This window comes from Haliotis rubra, unplaced genomic scaffold (genome assembly GCF_003918875.1).
Source record: "Haliotis rubra isolate DU_JTF1 unplaced genomic scaffold, ASM391887v1 Scf59, whole genome shotgun sequence".
NCBI classification, from domain to species: Eukaryota; Metazoa; Mollusca; class Gastropoda; order Lepetellida; family Haliotidae; genus Haliotis; species Haliotis rubra.
Window position 1 is genome coordinate 656011 of NW_025767290.1, and position 17933 is coordinate 673943.

General features: G+C 39.5%; 1 protein-coding gene across 1 annotated transcript in view; it reads right to left on the reverse strand.

The window, feature by feature from the left end:
* Positions 1–1766: 1766 nt before the first annotated feature.
* Positions 1767–17933, reverse strand: part of LOC124255047 (gastrin/cholecystokinin type B receptor-like) — an 82960-nt gene continuing 66793 nt past the window's right edge. The window contains exons 3-4 of the mRNA XM_046688884.1: positions 12198–12895; positions 1767–2392 (exon numbers count right to left, since the gene is read on the reverse strand). Coding sequence (XP_046544840.1) covers positions 2051–2392; positions 12198–12895 — 1040 coding nt within the window. The 3' untranslated portion in view covers positions 1767–2050. The remainder of the gene's footprint in view (positions 2393–12197; positions 12896–17933) is intronic.

Here is a 17933-nt window from a genome sequence, read left to right on the forward strand (position 1 = left end):
CTGAAGGGTCTAAGAAAGGAGCCTTTGATCTGACAATGTTGCACAAATCTAGTGCTAAGATTTTATGAGGTTAAGAACTAATATCCTTTCACAAATTAACCTGAGAGACAAGGTAATTGTAAATTACGACCCAACGCTATGTGGTAAAAAATACTTGTTCATATTATTCAATTTAAAACTTTGGGATCATTAAGTTTAGTTTTTGGAGTGGTTTTGCTGTTAAGGTGGGTTAATGAGCCAAGTGGGGGACGAGTGGCCCAGTGGGCTTCGATGCCTTTAGTCCCATGCTTGTCGTAAGACACGACTAACGGGATCGGGTAGTCAGGCTCGCTGACTTGGTTGATAATGTCATCATTGCGTAGATCGATACTCATGATGTTGATCACTGGATTGACTTGATTATTTACATATCGCTGAAATATTGTTGAGGGCAATGTTACACAACAAACAAACAAAACAAAAGTGTTCAGAATGGTGCTAAACCAACATTAGAGAATTTTGTGATATTGATTTTGTGACATATGTCTGCAGTAACCTTGTCAGAACTGGATAAATACCAGTAGTAACGCAAATGTAGGGATGGAAATGTGCAAGAAATGTAAAATATTAGTCAATTTGAATTTCATTTTTAGGAGGTAACCCTAGACGAAGCATTCAGTGCGTGATGCATCCAGACGTGTGCATTTGTCTAATTAAACTATATATAATAAATTAGTCTTCTGGAATTAACAGCCTCGCGTGTATGGACGGAAACCCTTACTGCACTCAATGCTTGTTATGGGCAAACGTGTATTCGTAATCTTGCATTCAGATTAGTTCTTGAATACTTCATACCAAATGGGATGCATCCATATACTTGGATTTCACTTGACAACTTGTTGATATAGTATTATCCATTAGGTTCAGGACGTGGAGTAGTGAGGGAGGTAAGGTTTAACATCATTTTAACAATATTCCAGTAACATCACAGCTTAATGCGTGAGGAAAGCCCGAAGCGGTGCAGGTCTCAGACTTTTACCACTTTCGTGAAACCCATGGGCAAGGGAATTACATACATACATAAATACATACATACGAACATTTGTATAGCGCCGATATCCAGTACAACTGCTCAAAGACGCTTTGTTTTCCCTCGATCATTGGATGTCCATCACAACGGCACATCGTATGTTTCAATCTCAACTCCCTGGGGATCATACAATTCTTGCTGCCTACTAGGCGCACCGAGTTAATGTGGCTTTTCCATCCTTACGTGGTACCCATTCACAGATGGGTGGACTGGGACACATAGTCACAGTAATTTGTCCAAGTTTACTGCACGTTGCTGTACCCGCAACTAGCTAGGTGTTTGCACGTATTCATGTGACCACCATCGGGTCATCTACCAACGGATTCGTGGGTTCTTTTAAGTGCACAGGGTTGTGTACTGTACACTAGGGGTTGTGACAACACTGAAAGAGTCTGCACACAAAGTTGACTCCCAAGGTTTTCGACACCCGTTCACAGGTGGGCTCCATCCCGGCACCTCCAAGCTCGCTGGATTACTATCCTGGCGCCTTAGACAGCTCGCCCACCGCGGAATTCTGCTGACAAACAGAGAATCATAATCGGGGCTTACCGGGAATCGAACCAGCGATCATAGGTTTCTAGCCTGCCCAAGGTTACGTCCATGTTCAGCTAATTAAGGCGATTTAGGTCACTGGGGTGACTGTCACTAAGAAAGAAATATAAATGTTTCTTCTTTATTTGAGCAAATAAATACAACGGAATATCTGACATATATTTATTCACTCAAATAACAAGATAGAATGTTTAGACAATGGAAAGATGGGTAAATGTAAACAAAGAAAATAACTGTAACATTATGTACAAAGACGCTTCATAATTCCTGTACTGTCTCCTGAATGAATGTTGAACCCGTCGCTTACAAATGTAATACAAATGTAATATCAAACAACAAAGAAAGAAGAACATGGTATCACAGATCCATTATTTGGATATAAAATACAATTCACAAGAAGCACAAGTCAAATATCTCATCACGTTTGAATCAGGAGCTGCTGAAGGAATCCTCCATGTCGGATCGTCTCCTGCGGTGAGATCGGAACGAGGCTGTGTACAGGGGTCTTCCGGCACGGGGTACCTGCAGCTGGTTCCGGTTGCCGCGTTCCATGTCGGCAGAACTGGAGTGGGAGTCCGAGCGAGAGCCAGAAAGAAAAGAAGCTTTGTGCCAGCTCCCATCCGACCTTGTTTCTACTCCTCTGTGACGGTCAAGGGCCACTCTGGTCGCCGTCAGGCGGATGTTCGTACCTCTCATAGAGTCACGGAATGAGCTGTGGAGTGACGACCTCGAACGGTAACTATGACTCGTGAAGGGGCGGGAAAACATCACCTGAGAAACAGAAAGTCTTTTGTATCAGAACAAAGACATCCAAAAATGCATTGACTAAATAGTCGTGGGTTTGTCATTATTGTGTTAATAATAGAATATTCTGGTATATACTCAGCAAGTGAAGTCGTCATAAGTAAGGCTAACGACATCCTGTAGAGACAATCAGACGAAAGACGCTTCGAGTCAAACAACTACAATGATATAAAGAAACTCGTGAAATTCTACTAGGCTTTAGAGATCGGAAACTGATTTTTACAGTTTGCCTCTGTATTTGGCGATACGTGATGGTAGAAACTGAACTTTCACAGCTTGTCATTGCCAACTTACAAACACGACTAACAACACATCCTGAAAAATGAGCATAATGCATCCATTTTCAATATTGAAATTATGGGTCCAATAAAGGTATAGTGTATAGGTATTATTAATTATATTATTAATATAATATCATCATGCATGTAGGGTATGTCATAATCCTTTATGACACTTAAACATATTAGTGTTGTAAAATGACTTAAGTGGTCATCGACAAGGGGGATAAATATAAGTCAACGAATTACTGGAAAGATTAATTAATTCCACATTTGCAGTTCACATATGTTCACGCCTTCTGAACATTTGCTTTGCCTTTGCATATGTTTGTGATGGGTGCCACCCGTGGGGCAGGATACGCTGTCCATTTGATAACACCTGATACCATCGCTACTTGACAGTTATTCGCAAACACACGCCGAGGACACTACTTCTACTGCTTCTACTACTACTACTACTACTACTACTACTACTACTACTACTACTACTACTACTACTACTACTGCTACTACTACTACTACTACTACTACTACTACTACTACCACCACCACCACCACCACAATTTCTACCACTACTACTTCTACTGCTTCTACTACTACTACTACTACTACTACTACCACCACCACCACAATTTCTACCACTACTACTACTGCTGCTACTACTACTACTACTACTACTAGTACTACTGCTTCTACTACTACTACTACTACCACCACCACCACAATTTCTACCACTACTACTACTACTACTGCTTCTACTACTGCTACTACTACTACCACCACCACCACCACAATTTCTACCACTACTGCTACTACTACCATTGCTACTATTACTACTACTACTACAACTACTACTACTACTACCACCACCACCACCACCACAATTTCTACCACTACTGCTACTACTACCACTGCTACTACTACTACTGCTTCTACTACTATAACTACTACTACTACTATTACTACTACTACTACTACTACCACCACCACCACAATTTCTACTACTACCACTGTTTCTCCTACCACAACAACATCCAACTACTGCTGCTTATACATTAATAATACCACCAGGACAACACTAATGCTACATCTAGTACTTCTTCTACGACTACTATTACTACTACCACTTCTACTATTGCTTCTACCACTACTGCTACTGCTACTAGCACCCAATACGGGACTACAACTACTATCACTACTATTACGACGACTGCAACGGCTACTATCACTTCTACTACGTCTATTACTACTATCACTACCACTACGACTACTGGGGCGGTGGGGTAGCCTAGTGGTTAAAGCCTTGGCTCGCCACGCCGAAGACCCGGGTTCGAATCCCCACATGGGTACAATGAGTGAAGCCCATTTCTGGTGTCCCCCGCCGTGATGTAGCTGGAATATTGCTAAAAGCGGCGTAAAACCAAACTCAGTCAGTCAGTCAGACTACGACTACTGCTACTGCTACTTCTACAGTTCATGATTTGTTTAATAATCTACACCAGCATGCCAGCTACCAATCTTAACCAGGACACAAATGGACAAATCTCAGAACATAACACCAGATCGTCTTTTAGTGGTCATAGACAAACTATTCTACAAGGGACCGATTCTAAATTCTCACAAGAGTATGGGATTCCAAGTTGTGATCACTGATTTCTGTCCCAAAACTCTACAAAGCCAATTGCGGCCTCAAACTCGTGCCCCAACTAGAGCAAGAAGACTGGAAGGTTAAAGAATTAATCAAGAAAGTGAAATACAATACCTATTGCCTAATGGCAGGTACAAAGAAGTGGATTTTGACTACATTTACGCTTGACTTGATTCAAACTATAGGTTCACTACAAGCCTCTCATATTCATATCCATCAGCAGGAAGATTAAGAGGTACATGAAAGCAAGGAAAAGGACCATTACTCTCTAACCATTCAAATGATTCTCCACACACCATGTGATGCTACTAACATGTTTACACCCCTCTTCTGGAATGCCTCCCAAAACACGGTGTGTTTATTGTGCAGGTAATCACGCGTTCTGAAGGAAGTGAGCGCTCAATAACTCAGCAACGCCTTCTGTTCCTTGTCTGGAAGAACACTATTAGGTCAATGACCTCATAACACGCCGCTTTGCTATTATAACATACTTGCTTAAGAACATACCTTAGTCCCTTTTTGTCGAGTAAGCTCATTACGTATTTTTAACCCCCTACAGGTGACATACTTTAAATATGTTCAAAGTGGGTTCAAGTCCCTCCTTTACTGATGGTAATAATGGCGCATGAGTGTTCCGAAATATTTAATAAATTTATACTTCCACCTAGGATCTCTACCCTTACAACAGGTTGAGCGAACCATAAAAGCAATATTACCTCAGAAGTTGTTTGAAATAAATTGGTTAATAAGACGCCCTTTCTGTAAATCGTTTAGAAATCGCAATAAACGTCCAAATGGGACTTTCAATCAATATGTGTCCGAAAATAAGTTTCAATTAAGGCGACATAATTGCGTGGTATGTTTTCCAATCATTGCCTACTCTCAGACTGCATGACCTTTCCGCCAACCATCCAGATACTGCGGTAAAAGGATTTCAGACTCAGCCAGGGATCAATAAGACTAAGTATTTAGACACACATATAAACTAATTCATCGGTTTAAATGTCTGTTCCCCATGTCAGGGACAATTGTAATTGATATACGAGATATTAAAGCAATACAGGCCACGTTTATTAAATGTTATAGAACAAATGTTCCCGTACGTCATTTATAGGTTAATAACATCGTTATTAACACTCCCTTACACTTAATCTTGGAAAAGCAATAAGCACTTGATTATAAATAAGCATTCTCCTTATGTGAACTCAATATCTGATTAGTATCAATGTCAACATAATCTCTGACGGCTTTATTTGGCAAATGAGGACATCATTTCACACGCCTCGCGTGTCTGCTGAAAATTGAGGGAAGTCGAAAGAGAAATGGATCTCTAATGAAATGCCAGCTACCAGAATGACTTTGATGCATTTTCTACTGGTAGATGATGAGTTTAATCCCGTTTATATAATGAAAATTCCATTTATAGTCACAAATACACCAGATCAGGAGAACACTGAATTATACGTTGGTACAAATAGTTCATGTTTTCAACCATCTGTGTTAAAAGTTTCTCAATACAGTTGCAGATACACATGTCACTCAGAGGTCAATTCTAAATTCCGCTGATAATGTGCTCATATTATCATATTGTGAAACTTATAAGCATCAGCTCACAACTCCTCTCCGTGCAATATTTAATGTGCATTGTTCTGCATTGGGGTTGACAATCGACCCTGCCTGCTTTCTGAAAATTGACCGTAATGCTGATGTTAAAGAGGCAAATTTAAAATCTGCCCACCAACTCGTTGTGTTCTTAACACAGGTGATCATTTAGTTTCCTTATCACACAGGTACATCAGAAGAATTTAATATGAAAATACATGAAAGATGAATAATTCACAATCGGACTTACCAGAGCAAGGGTAAGCTTTTCAGATAGCATCTGCTATGTTAGATATTCTTAAACGTAAATATACATATATGTCTCAGTGTGCGTGTGTATGTGTTTGCGTGTGTGGGATAAATATATAAAAATTATTATGATACATTATAATATATACATTACAGCCAACTATGTCAAGACATATTACCTATGATGTCAACGTAAAAGTCAGTCACAATAGGTGCTTTATAGTATATAAGAGACTTAATGTTCTCATTGTCCCACAAAGCGTGGACATCCAAGGGCATTTCAGGTTTTATGGGCACTGACGATGCAGCATAAAAAAACAGCATTAGCCTCCTGTTGATGCCGCATAGAAAACAGCATTAGTCTCCTTGACGCTCGCTACCAACTGCCCATTATAACATAGTTGGGGCAATGTGCTAACCTCACACTGGGCGAGTTAAGAACAGTTGGTCCTGCTGTCTGATGTTGCGCCATAATCAATACACTATGTGGCCTTACTGGAAATAAATCCTGACGGTTGGTGGTAAATTTGTAGTAAACGTAGAAAATTAGAGAGGCTAGAAATATCCGGTTGCCTTTTGGGTTCCACAATTTGGATTGCCACATGTCGATGATTAGGGTGAAGGGAAATCTGGAAAGGTCTAAGGTGTAATTTAGTGGGCTGTGTCGGAACTTCGGGGCTATTCCAGCTGCAGTGTCGTGTCACCTGAATGAAGCAGTCAAGTTGAGAAACGGTCAGTTTAGTGAAAACAACCATCACGGGTGATATAGTGTTGTCAAACCATTACCATTAGTATGATTGCAAACCTCGGGTTCGAACCAATGACTATAGGATTCTGGTATGTCTAAAGGAGACACTACTTGGCATCCCAGTGGGAGATAACATGGAGAACTGATAATTTTATACTTTGTTTTATAGCATATTTCATAGTCAGTGAATGAGTGAATGTTATTAAAAGCCAAGTCAGCACTATAAAAGCTAAAATTGTTGCGTTAGGACAGGACAAACCATCGGAGTTTGACTACCCACAATCAGCCAAGATCACCCCATCCAGTTTCATGTCTTCTCACACCAAGCAAAACAGGACGATGGACCTATCGACCATAGTGCCCGAGGCCTTGCTCCTTTAAAACAGGGCAGATGCTCGGTGCATTTTGTACCAAAAATGACATTTGTGTTGTTTTATCTGAGGTTTAGTTCTTTTAAACATATTTCCCAGATGGAGAGACATGCCGCTACCAGTTAGTATTGTTTGTCCGACATAGACCAGACACGTCAAGGACGTGCTAATGGGAAGGTCTCGAGACAACAGAGAAGCAGTACTAAATATGATTACCGGGAGTGTGTGTGAGTGTTTATGTCAGAGATGGTGCTGAAGCATGAATGAGGGAAGGAATTCAAAGAGATGAAGTTTCATGTTATATCAATAAGTAACCTTGGAACTTAAGTGTAGATGAAGCGTGGAAGGAAATTACACCCGAAGTGTTTTTTACTTTTAAGGAATTTTTATCACGAACAAAAAGGATTGAGTATATTGTTTTTGACAGCAGGAATTCAGGACTATTTATATGTATGTTTGTTGTTTGGACGAAATAAAAGAATGAAGAATGTTGGAGTTAATTTAGGTTATAATATTCCAGTGTTAATATGCCTTTGTAGACGATGCTTGAAAAATACATGTTTGGAGTTGAGACAGTACTTTTTATATTCACAGCGTTTTTTACCTTTTCTTTTATGAAAGATGAAGTGAGCGCTTTTGTCACAAACTAAAGTGGTAACGATATCGTCACTCCAAATCATTATACATGGATCTAAACATGAAACAGATCAGGCTGTTGCCGACGCCTCTTTTCAAAATCGCCTCAAATTCAAAATATATGCTCCCTCGAAGGAAGAACAACATTTCACATATTATTTTCTAAATACATAGCAGGTTACGTTTGGTTTTGGTTCGGCCCAACTACCCTGAACCCTTGTAAGAGATATACCTGTAATATAAGTATATCCTGGTTTGATATTAGTTCTCCAAGGTTACTAGTTTTCCGAGTTTGAAACAAAACCTACAAAAACAATTTACAATTCTGATGGGGGCGGTGGGGTAGCCTAGTGGTTAAAGCGTTGGCTCGTCACGCCGAAGACCCGGGTTCGAATCCCCATATGGGTACAATGTGTGAAGCCCATTTCTGGTGTCCCCCGCCGTAATGTTGCTGGAATATTGCTAAAAGCGGCGTAAAACCAAACTCAGTCAGTACAATTCTGATGAACAAACGTACATCAAAGGTAAATGCCAGATGGGCTGTAGCACAATGCAATGGTCGACCCAATGAATGAATGAATGAATGAATGTACCGTAGCACATACAACGGTCTTTTCAATTCGGATGTGTACATAATGGGACAGTTTCTGCACATATGCAATGACCAACGATGTCAAATCACAACGCCATCATAATAAACGTGATACACTTGTTATGCAATGACCAACGATGTCAAATCACAACGCCATCATAATATACGTGATACACTTGTTATGCAATGACCAAAGATGTCAAATAACATCGCCATCATAATATACGTGATCCTTGCGACAATAAAACAGACGTCCACATAAGTGTTTTTTCATTTGTTCTTCAACATGAGAAAATGAAGTAGAGACACATTAAAACTGTAAGTCATATTATAGATGGGGCTTCATTTTAAGAAACAACTGATTGAAACACAGCTGAGAATGAAACAAGGCCTACATTCATGGAGAGTGTTGTGCGTTAAAGTTATTCTAACAATGCCATTTATATGTTTTTTTGTTTTGTTTTTCTTCTTTGTTTTTTTGTATCATCTGAATTTTGGATCAGAGTTAAAGGTTTGGTGAGAAGCTATCGATGGATCTGGTAAGTGGGTATTTCCAAGCATGAGGACGACGATCGAATAAATGTAATTTCGCGGGTGGCGAAAAGAGCCCTTAAATAAGTGACACTGCACATCATCAAATGTGAGCGATAAGAATCAATTAAAGTCATTCAACCGCCTTGGGGACATTCATGTGTTTTAAATCAAATGAGTCACATAGTCGAAACCGTGCCATGATAAATCGCCCACCTCGTCTAAGAAAGCAACCTTTAGTGTCAAATTAAACAACATTTTTCAAGATCCGATGGTATTTAGTTGAGATGTCTCTAAAATCAGACCGATGAAAGGACAGTATTTGTTGTAAAGGAGGACACTCCTTTCTGGGAATCGCCTTAAGCCCTGTTTTAGCGAAATGATAATTGTTGTCATCAGTTAATGCTTTCTGGAAGGTGCGCAACTTGATCTGGTCTTGTGCAAATGAAAGAGCAAAGCAACAGTAGACGATGTTGTGCAGTCGCCAAGTTCACATTACGCATCCATCTAATGTCATATAGTTGGATGGTTGGTTGGTGTTTAACGCCGCACTAAGCAATATTCCAGCAATATGGCGGCGGTCTGTAAATAATCGAGTCTGGACCAGACAATCCAGTAATCGACATTATGAGCATCGATCTGCGCAGTTGGGAACCGATGACATGTGTCTACCAAGTCAGCGAGTCTGACCACCCGATCCCGTTAGTTGCCTCTTACGACAAGCATGGGTTGCTGAAGACCAATTCTAACCCGAATCCTCACGTTAGTTAATGATATAAAAGAAATAGACCTGTGAACAGGCTGGAGCACACACGCTCACCCCGCATCGTCATCAAATCATGTGTGAATCATAAACGCAGGATAATGATGAAATTATAAATCTGAGCCAGATTTTAGCAGACATGTCTTGCAATAATGTAAACGGCTCACTTTTTACCGCTGTATGCGTTTAGTTGTACGTATCGTTCTTTTCTGTGCTTTTGTAGCAGAGACATTTTTCATGTTTTTTAACAATCAGTTTGGTTTGTTTGTATAGAACTATTTTATAACTATATTATATAAAATGGTGTTACAGTGTTTTATTCTTTACAAGTAAAATAAGAAAAACATGTATATAAGTCATAAAAAGGTCACTAAAAATATTGAAGGTTGGTGGTAGTGTTCTAATGTTTGTGGTTTTATGTATATGTCAATCATATTGACATTTGGTTATGTTTGTTATGTCTTTCAGATGCATTTCATTCATCTGAAACGTTTCTATTATGTTTATGATTCAGAAAAATGCTGGATCAAGAGTATGGTCTCATTTTGGATTATTGTTTATCACCTGACCCTAATTCGTAGCTCCCAATTGGCTAATTTAAAATTCCCATAATTCCCATGCACCGATCCGGGTACCCCTGTAATAATACTTCAGTATATCACAGCACAGTAACAAGGGAACAAGGTCCACTGGTAAATAGACAACATCAAACAGGTCAGTTAAATACTTTCACATTAAAATAGGTTCAAGTATAGTTGTTCTTTTATAACTTCATTAAATTACTTGCATTTTAAATGTTATTTGGTAATTTGTTATATAGGGCAATGTTGTACACTAGTTAAAGTTGGTAAATTACGTTAAAGCCAAACTTCATGTTGTATTGTATTATAACTCATGTGAAACCAAATAACATTGTAAGTACTGTTCTATTTTCACAACCATTTTCCTCAGTTTTCTAAATGTATGTATGTTCAATGGTTTTCTGTGTGTTATGTGAGTGGAGAACAAAAAATATTGGTGAAAGCATCATGTTGCTGAATGTTCTGTATGAGCAGCCATTGTGCTCAGCTTTCCCTCTGTATATGCATACAATGGTTTTCTTTGCATTGTATGAACGGAGATCGTGAGTGATGGTAAATGAATTGTCACAATGATGAATGATGTTTGTAATTGGCAGGTCACATATTAACTCATGTAACAGCGCATCATGGTCTAATCATTAAGGCTCTATTTACACAAATGGGTAAGATGTCAGTATATTTCTATTTTTTATGTACACCTTTCGGGTAGCCTTGGAGGATTACCAAATAGTTATCTGGTTGTATGTCATGTTAATTGTGAACTTTATTGTCTGTCGATGTATGTGTACCTCTTGTTTTAATTTTTACATTACTTGGGCAAAATGTTTTTGTTTGGCACTGAATTATCTCCCTTGGTGGCACAACCAACATTGTGCATATAGTTTCATGTGATTACCATTTCCCTTGACAATTTGTATAGTTTACATGTGTAATTGTTAGACTACATAATTAATTGTGATAAACTAATTGTGATGTGTTAATGTCTCTAAGAATGTTATGTGTGTTTCAGGGCTGATAGATATATGACTAAGAAATCCTGAATAAACCACAACTCACCCCCTACAGCGAGTCATGTGATTCCTGAATATTACCTTGCGCTTTAACCAGCTGTAAAACTTTTAACGTGATGTTCAAGGTACACCTGTTTGTATCGTTCCTACAAGGTGTCAGAGTAACATGTACTATTGAACCTACTATCTTTCATAGGGTAACATAAGGGCACCTAATCCTCTCTGAGTCCCTTTTAAAGGTTTTCGGTCATGTACCACATGCACATTCAGGCAGTCTGGGTGTAAATATTCTTGGAACATTGCCGGAGGCGCCATTAGACCCTACTCAATCATCTGGGTAACAAAATCTATACCACTTAGTCTCAACAACGCAAACCATTAACCGGATTTATAAAAAATGTAAGCTTTAACAAATCGTTGAGTATTTGAACAATATTTTTGAATGTTGTTGCGTGTAGATTAACATACAAACATTCAGCTAGCAATATATTTAACCAGCCTTTATCCTGCGCTTTCGGAACAGGAAGTCCCAAATCTTTAGTACGCTCATTGTAAGAATATTACAAAAATAATGGTCGAGTTACATGGCTGGACCCTTAATTACTAACTGTCTCATATCCTAGAGGCACGAGTTGATGTTGTAGCTATCAACCATGCCTTATCCTGGAGGCACGAGTTGATGTTGTAGCTATCAACCATGCCTTGGACATATTCAGTTGTTTGTATTGGCAGAAGACGAAGAAGAAGAAAACGATTTTCTCACCTTGCTAATCATTTTCGAAGGATTTAATCTATATCCGCAGAAGACGAATTTCCTTAGGTATCTTCTGAATGTTTTATGTAAAAAACAATAAAGCACGGGGTTAGACGCGCTATGAAGATGTCCGAGAAGAAGGGTGAAGTGGACGATGTCCGCCGCATCCAAGTCAGGTCGGAAGTCCAAATATGTCGTCACTATGTAATACGGAAGCCAACATAGAGCAAACATAACAGCAACAGCGATGCACAACTTCGCCAACCTCCGCCGTCCCGTCGTCAAACGATGCATACGGCATATAGGTTCTCGTTGTATAGGATAACGGTACAAATCTCGGTTTAATTCCTTGTCTGGCACCCATAACCTTTTGCCCATGAGAATATAACACGTTGATATGATGATCCCAGGAATGATGTACACGATAAGAAGTATGGCGATGTCGTACGTTCGCCTGTGAGCAAATGAAGGCCACTCCTCAATGCAGAATATAAGGGACTGTCCAGGAAGGATCTCTTCTGTCACAGTCCGTCTGATGATTGGAAGAGGCACCATGATGAGCAAGGAAAACGTCCACACACAGAAGATGAGGATGCGGACGAAGGTGGTTGTCCTCAGTCTTCTGATGGCGACTGGGTGGCGGATGGCAAGACATCTGTCGAGGCTCATAGCCGTGATGGTGAACGTACTGGCCGAGACGGCGATACCTGGAAAACAGGAAACAGGGGTTTTAGGAAAAATGGGAGCTAACACACATGAACCAACAACTCTAAAAACAACAAAGGCGATAGCCTCAAATGTTGGCACATTCATTCTGCTTCCAATATAACAATGAATATCAAGGCGTGAGTTATGGGTGAATGTTACTTAAAGCCACAGAATATTGTCAACAAAGTAAATCATCCTTACTATTTCCACCTACGTAGGAAAACCAGTGACAGAAAACATGAGCAAATAGCAATTCCATCGGGTCATGCTGACACAACAAACTATGTCATCGTGCCTGACAATCCCGATCAGTCGAATTTTTTTAGTAAAAAATCCATAATATACAAAAGGACATAAACTTCTCAGAATCACTACGTCTCCCTAATATCCATGACAAAGTTAGAGAAAGACAAGCGTCATTATTTCACGACCCTTGGGGTCCTTCAACACTTGATGTGGGATCATGTGGGATCATTCAGATGTTGCTGTCAGCATAATAATTATATCAGGTTATTGAATGTTGACGTCAATGTTAATTTATGATGTCTGTTCTGTTATTGTTATGCTTTGAGATATAATTCAAATGATTAAATATGTATGTTTTCTGTAGTGATGTTCTTCATAAGAAATAAATCTGAAACATTAAAAAAAAAATAATTCACGACGCCAAAACATTATTACACAAAGGCATACGAGGTGGGTCAACATGGTTATACCACAATATGTATTGACGTCAGAGCCAATTTTCTGACTGTATATACGTAATATGCGCCCGGGTTGGACTTTATCAGTTCCACCTTACGGGTCTGGTGTCACGGAGTGAGTTGTGTCCCCAGGCTACCAGGATAAGCAGACTGTTTTCGAATATCAGATTTCATCCTAAAGCATATAGTAGTCTGTAAACATACACGACCCGTGTCGGAGCTTTCCATTTAATACACATTGAACACGGAGTGAAGGGCCTTGTTGCCAACTTACAACAAACTGAATCTTTATATATTGAGAAATAGTGACAAAAACATTTTCCGTTTAAAAAACCCAACACATCAAGCTGATTCTGATTCCGATTGTAGGATTCCGACTACATCGTGTTTTCATAAATCATAACATTCGTCAATGATGCCAAGTGAGTGAGTGAGTGAGTGAATTTGGTTTTACGCCGCCTTTAGCAATATTCCAGCAATATCACGGCGGGGGACACCAGAAATGGGCTTCACACATTGTACCCATGTGGGGAATCGAACCCGGGTCTTCGGCGTGACGAGCGAACGCTTTAACCACTAAGCTACCTCACCGCCCCCGATGAAGCCAAGTATTTGTCTTGTCTGCCCTGTTGAAAACCTTTTAATATGTCCTTGAAAGACGCGTGCGAGTGTACCGAAGACCGGTACGTCTAAGTGCTGATGGAAATATACCATTAACTGATTTTACCCATACTAATCCCATTGGGATCTAGATCTGTATAAACAACCTCGGGATCAGGCACAAAACCGGTTTCTAGATTTCTATTATTTTAGTTCCCAGAGGTTATTTCTTAATTTTACCTTATCTTTTAGAGCAAATGTAGTCGTTTGCAAAACATCAGTGAGTTAAACTCTCTCCCTCCCAACGGCTCCTCTGGTAACGACATTAGCCTACCAATGGCATCATGGCAACGTTTTAACAGTGTACTCACAGACTGGGTACAAATGTTATCACCTTGGCTATATACATACACGCGTCATCATAGCCATATGATCATCATCACCATGAACATCATCTATCATGGTCAAATATTTCAAGGGAGGATTTGGGGAGGAATCTGGATATGTTTTATTTATTCGTTTGGTTTTGAAGATTGTGTAAAATTGTCAGATTTAGGATAACATTATTGATGTTGGTTGCATGAAATGGTGAAGTTTAGAATAACATTATTCATCTTGCAATTGATTGTCAGGTTTAGGATAATATTATTGATCTTGATTGATTGTGTGAAATTGTCAAGTTTAGGATAACATTATTCATCTTGATTGTGTTAAATTGTCAGGTTTAGGATAATATTATTGATCTTGATTGTGTTAAATTGCTAGGTCTAAGATAACATTATTTATTTTGATTGTGTTAAGTTGTCAGGTCTAAGATAACATTATTTATCTTGATTGTGTGAAATTGTCAGGTTTATGATAACATTATTCATCTTGATTGTGTGAAATTGTCAGGTTTAGGATATCATTATTCATTTGATTATGTGAAATTGTCAGGCCTAAGAGAACATTATTTATCTTGATTGTGTGAAATTGTCAGGTTTAGGATAACATTATTCATCTTGATTGTGTTAAATTGTCAGGTTTAGGATAACATTATTCATCTTGATTGTGTTAAATTGTCAGGTTTAGGATAATATTATTGATCTTGATTGTGTTAAATTGCTAGGTCTAAGATAACATTATTTATTTTGATTGTGTTAAGTTGTCAGGTCTAAGATAACATTATTTATCTTGATTGTGTGAAATTGTCAGGTTTAGGATAACATTTTTCATCTGGATTGTGTGAAATTGTCAGGTTTAGGATATCATTATTCATTTGATTATGTGAAATTGTCAGGTCTAAGATAACATTATTTATCTTGATTGTGTGAAATTGTCAGGTTTAGGATAACATTTTTCATCTGGATTGTGTGAAATTGTCAGGTTTAGGATATCATTATTCATTTGATTGTGTTAAATTGTCAGGTTTAGGGTAACATAATTCATTTGATTGTGTGAAATTGTCAGGTTTAGGATAACATTATTCATATTGATACGTTCAAGGAGGAGGCGATTCACAGACACATATACGCTGCTATTTACGATATGAATGGACATACTCATCGTTTCTAATACGGCTCGTTTCAATGGTTGTTAATCGCATCTGCATTAGACTTTGAGGTAGCATATATTTTGTATCACTTCGTTTATATATACCCGTGAAGATCCGGGTTAGAATTAGTCTTCAGCAACCAATGCTTGTCGTAAGAGGCGACTAATACAAGCTGATCGGATGGTCAGGCTCGCTGACTTGGTTGACAGATGCCATCATATCCCAATTGCGTAGATCGATGCTCATGCTTTTGAGCACTGGATTGTGTGATATACTGAACATCATTGAAAACGCACCACTTATAAAAGTTCAGATTATTAAAAGCACGTGTAAGGAATTGATATTTTTGAGTGGATAATAACAGATGGACGACTGACAAAAACAACAACACAGAAAAGAAGCTCATTCATTGAAATGTTCCAGAGTCAGAAAGGATCAAACACAAGTGGGGTCAAATCGAAAAGTCAATATCGCGTGTGACCGCCATTTGCATTGACACATGCAGTTCAACGTCTCCTCATTGAGTCAATAAGCGTCCGAATAGAGTTCTTGAAGATCGCATTCCAATTCTGCAGTAGTGCAGCATCAAGTTCCCGGATGTTTCGCATCTGTTGTCGCCGCGAAAGACTTTGACCAATTTCGTCCCACAAGTTCTCCATGGGGGATACATCTGGCGACTGAGCGGGCGAATGAATAACCTGGATGTGTTGCTGGGCCAGATACTGCATGGAAAGTCTTGTTGTGTCTGCCCGTGCGTTGTCCTGTTGAAAAGTATGGACATCGTGGTGGTGATTGAAGACAGATACGATGTGATTCTGAAGAAATTGCTCACGGTAATAAAGGGCATTAACTCTCCCTTGACAGACATGAAGGCAGTCCTGTGATTGTAATTTATTCCACCCTAGCCCATGACGCTCCCACAATCCAAAAGCTTGTCTGAACCACACACTCATCAGCATAACGTCCACCACGACTACGCCAAACACGTCAGCATTATGTAGATGAAGACGTGACTCGTCAGTGACTATCACACCATGCCATTGTTGTAACATTTACTGAAAGTGCCTGCTAGCCCATTGTATACGCTCATTACGGTGTCTGTCAGTCACAATTGGTCCAACGTAAGGACGTCGAGCATGGAGGCCTGTAGCATGTAGACGGCGTCGCATGGAGTCAGCGCTGATGACCCCCACGTCAACCTTGAACAAGTGCAGCAGTCCTGGCAGTCGGCAGTGTTCAATCACTGATATGGACAAGGTCAATATGGCGATCCTGATGGAGCGTCGTAACACGTTGTAGCCAAGGTCATTGAAGGTCACGGGTGCTGCCTGTCTACTGGTGTCGTCTATGAAGCCTAACGAAGGTGGAGTGGCCAAGTCCAAGTTGTCGAGCAATGTCCCTGCTGCTGGTGCCAACCTGAATCATGCCTAGTGCACGTTCTCTTTCGTGAGGTGTTAACCTCGGCATGGCGTGGCTGCATGTTGATGCAATTTGGAATTAAGAGTCATACTGTGGACAGGAATTTGTTTCTAAAGCATTTTTTTCAACTGGACATGCCCTTCAACTTCATGTTAGTTATATTCATTGATCATTGTCATGCTGAAATCCATCTTGATGAAAAAATGGATAACTTTAGACTGGTGCGTTTTCAATGATGTTCAGTATATATATATCTAACTAATCAACGATTAATCCAGGATGCATAGGGGGGAAAAGTCGTTTTAGGCTCCCGTAGTTCACTATGCAAACGTCCCACCCTTAAGTTTGCCAGGATCCGCTCATCCTAACCAAAGGTTCTATCTGAATATCGCCCGTAGTCTATAAGCACTGGAAACTACCCATGAATTGACCCTCGTAGAGAACGTATTTACATTCTATCAGACATTCAAGAAGTGAATGTCTAGAAGACATTGAAGAACAATTGCTGACGAAAGAATAATATACGCTCACTCTCCAACTTAAAATGTATACATTTCCGTGCAGTGCATGCCATTAGTCTTCGTTTGTTTTAGACTGTCTATCAAACGAGTTTCATGGCTTATCAAGGTTACACGCAATTACATCACGAAACACTGTTGGGAAAGGTTCAGGAGTCATGTGCTGTTGTTATTGTGTGGGTCTAAGACAACAGCTGGACGCGGAGTAGCATCACATTCCTCTTTCTGGAAACAACGGATCCGGATACACAGACGGAACTGG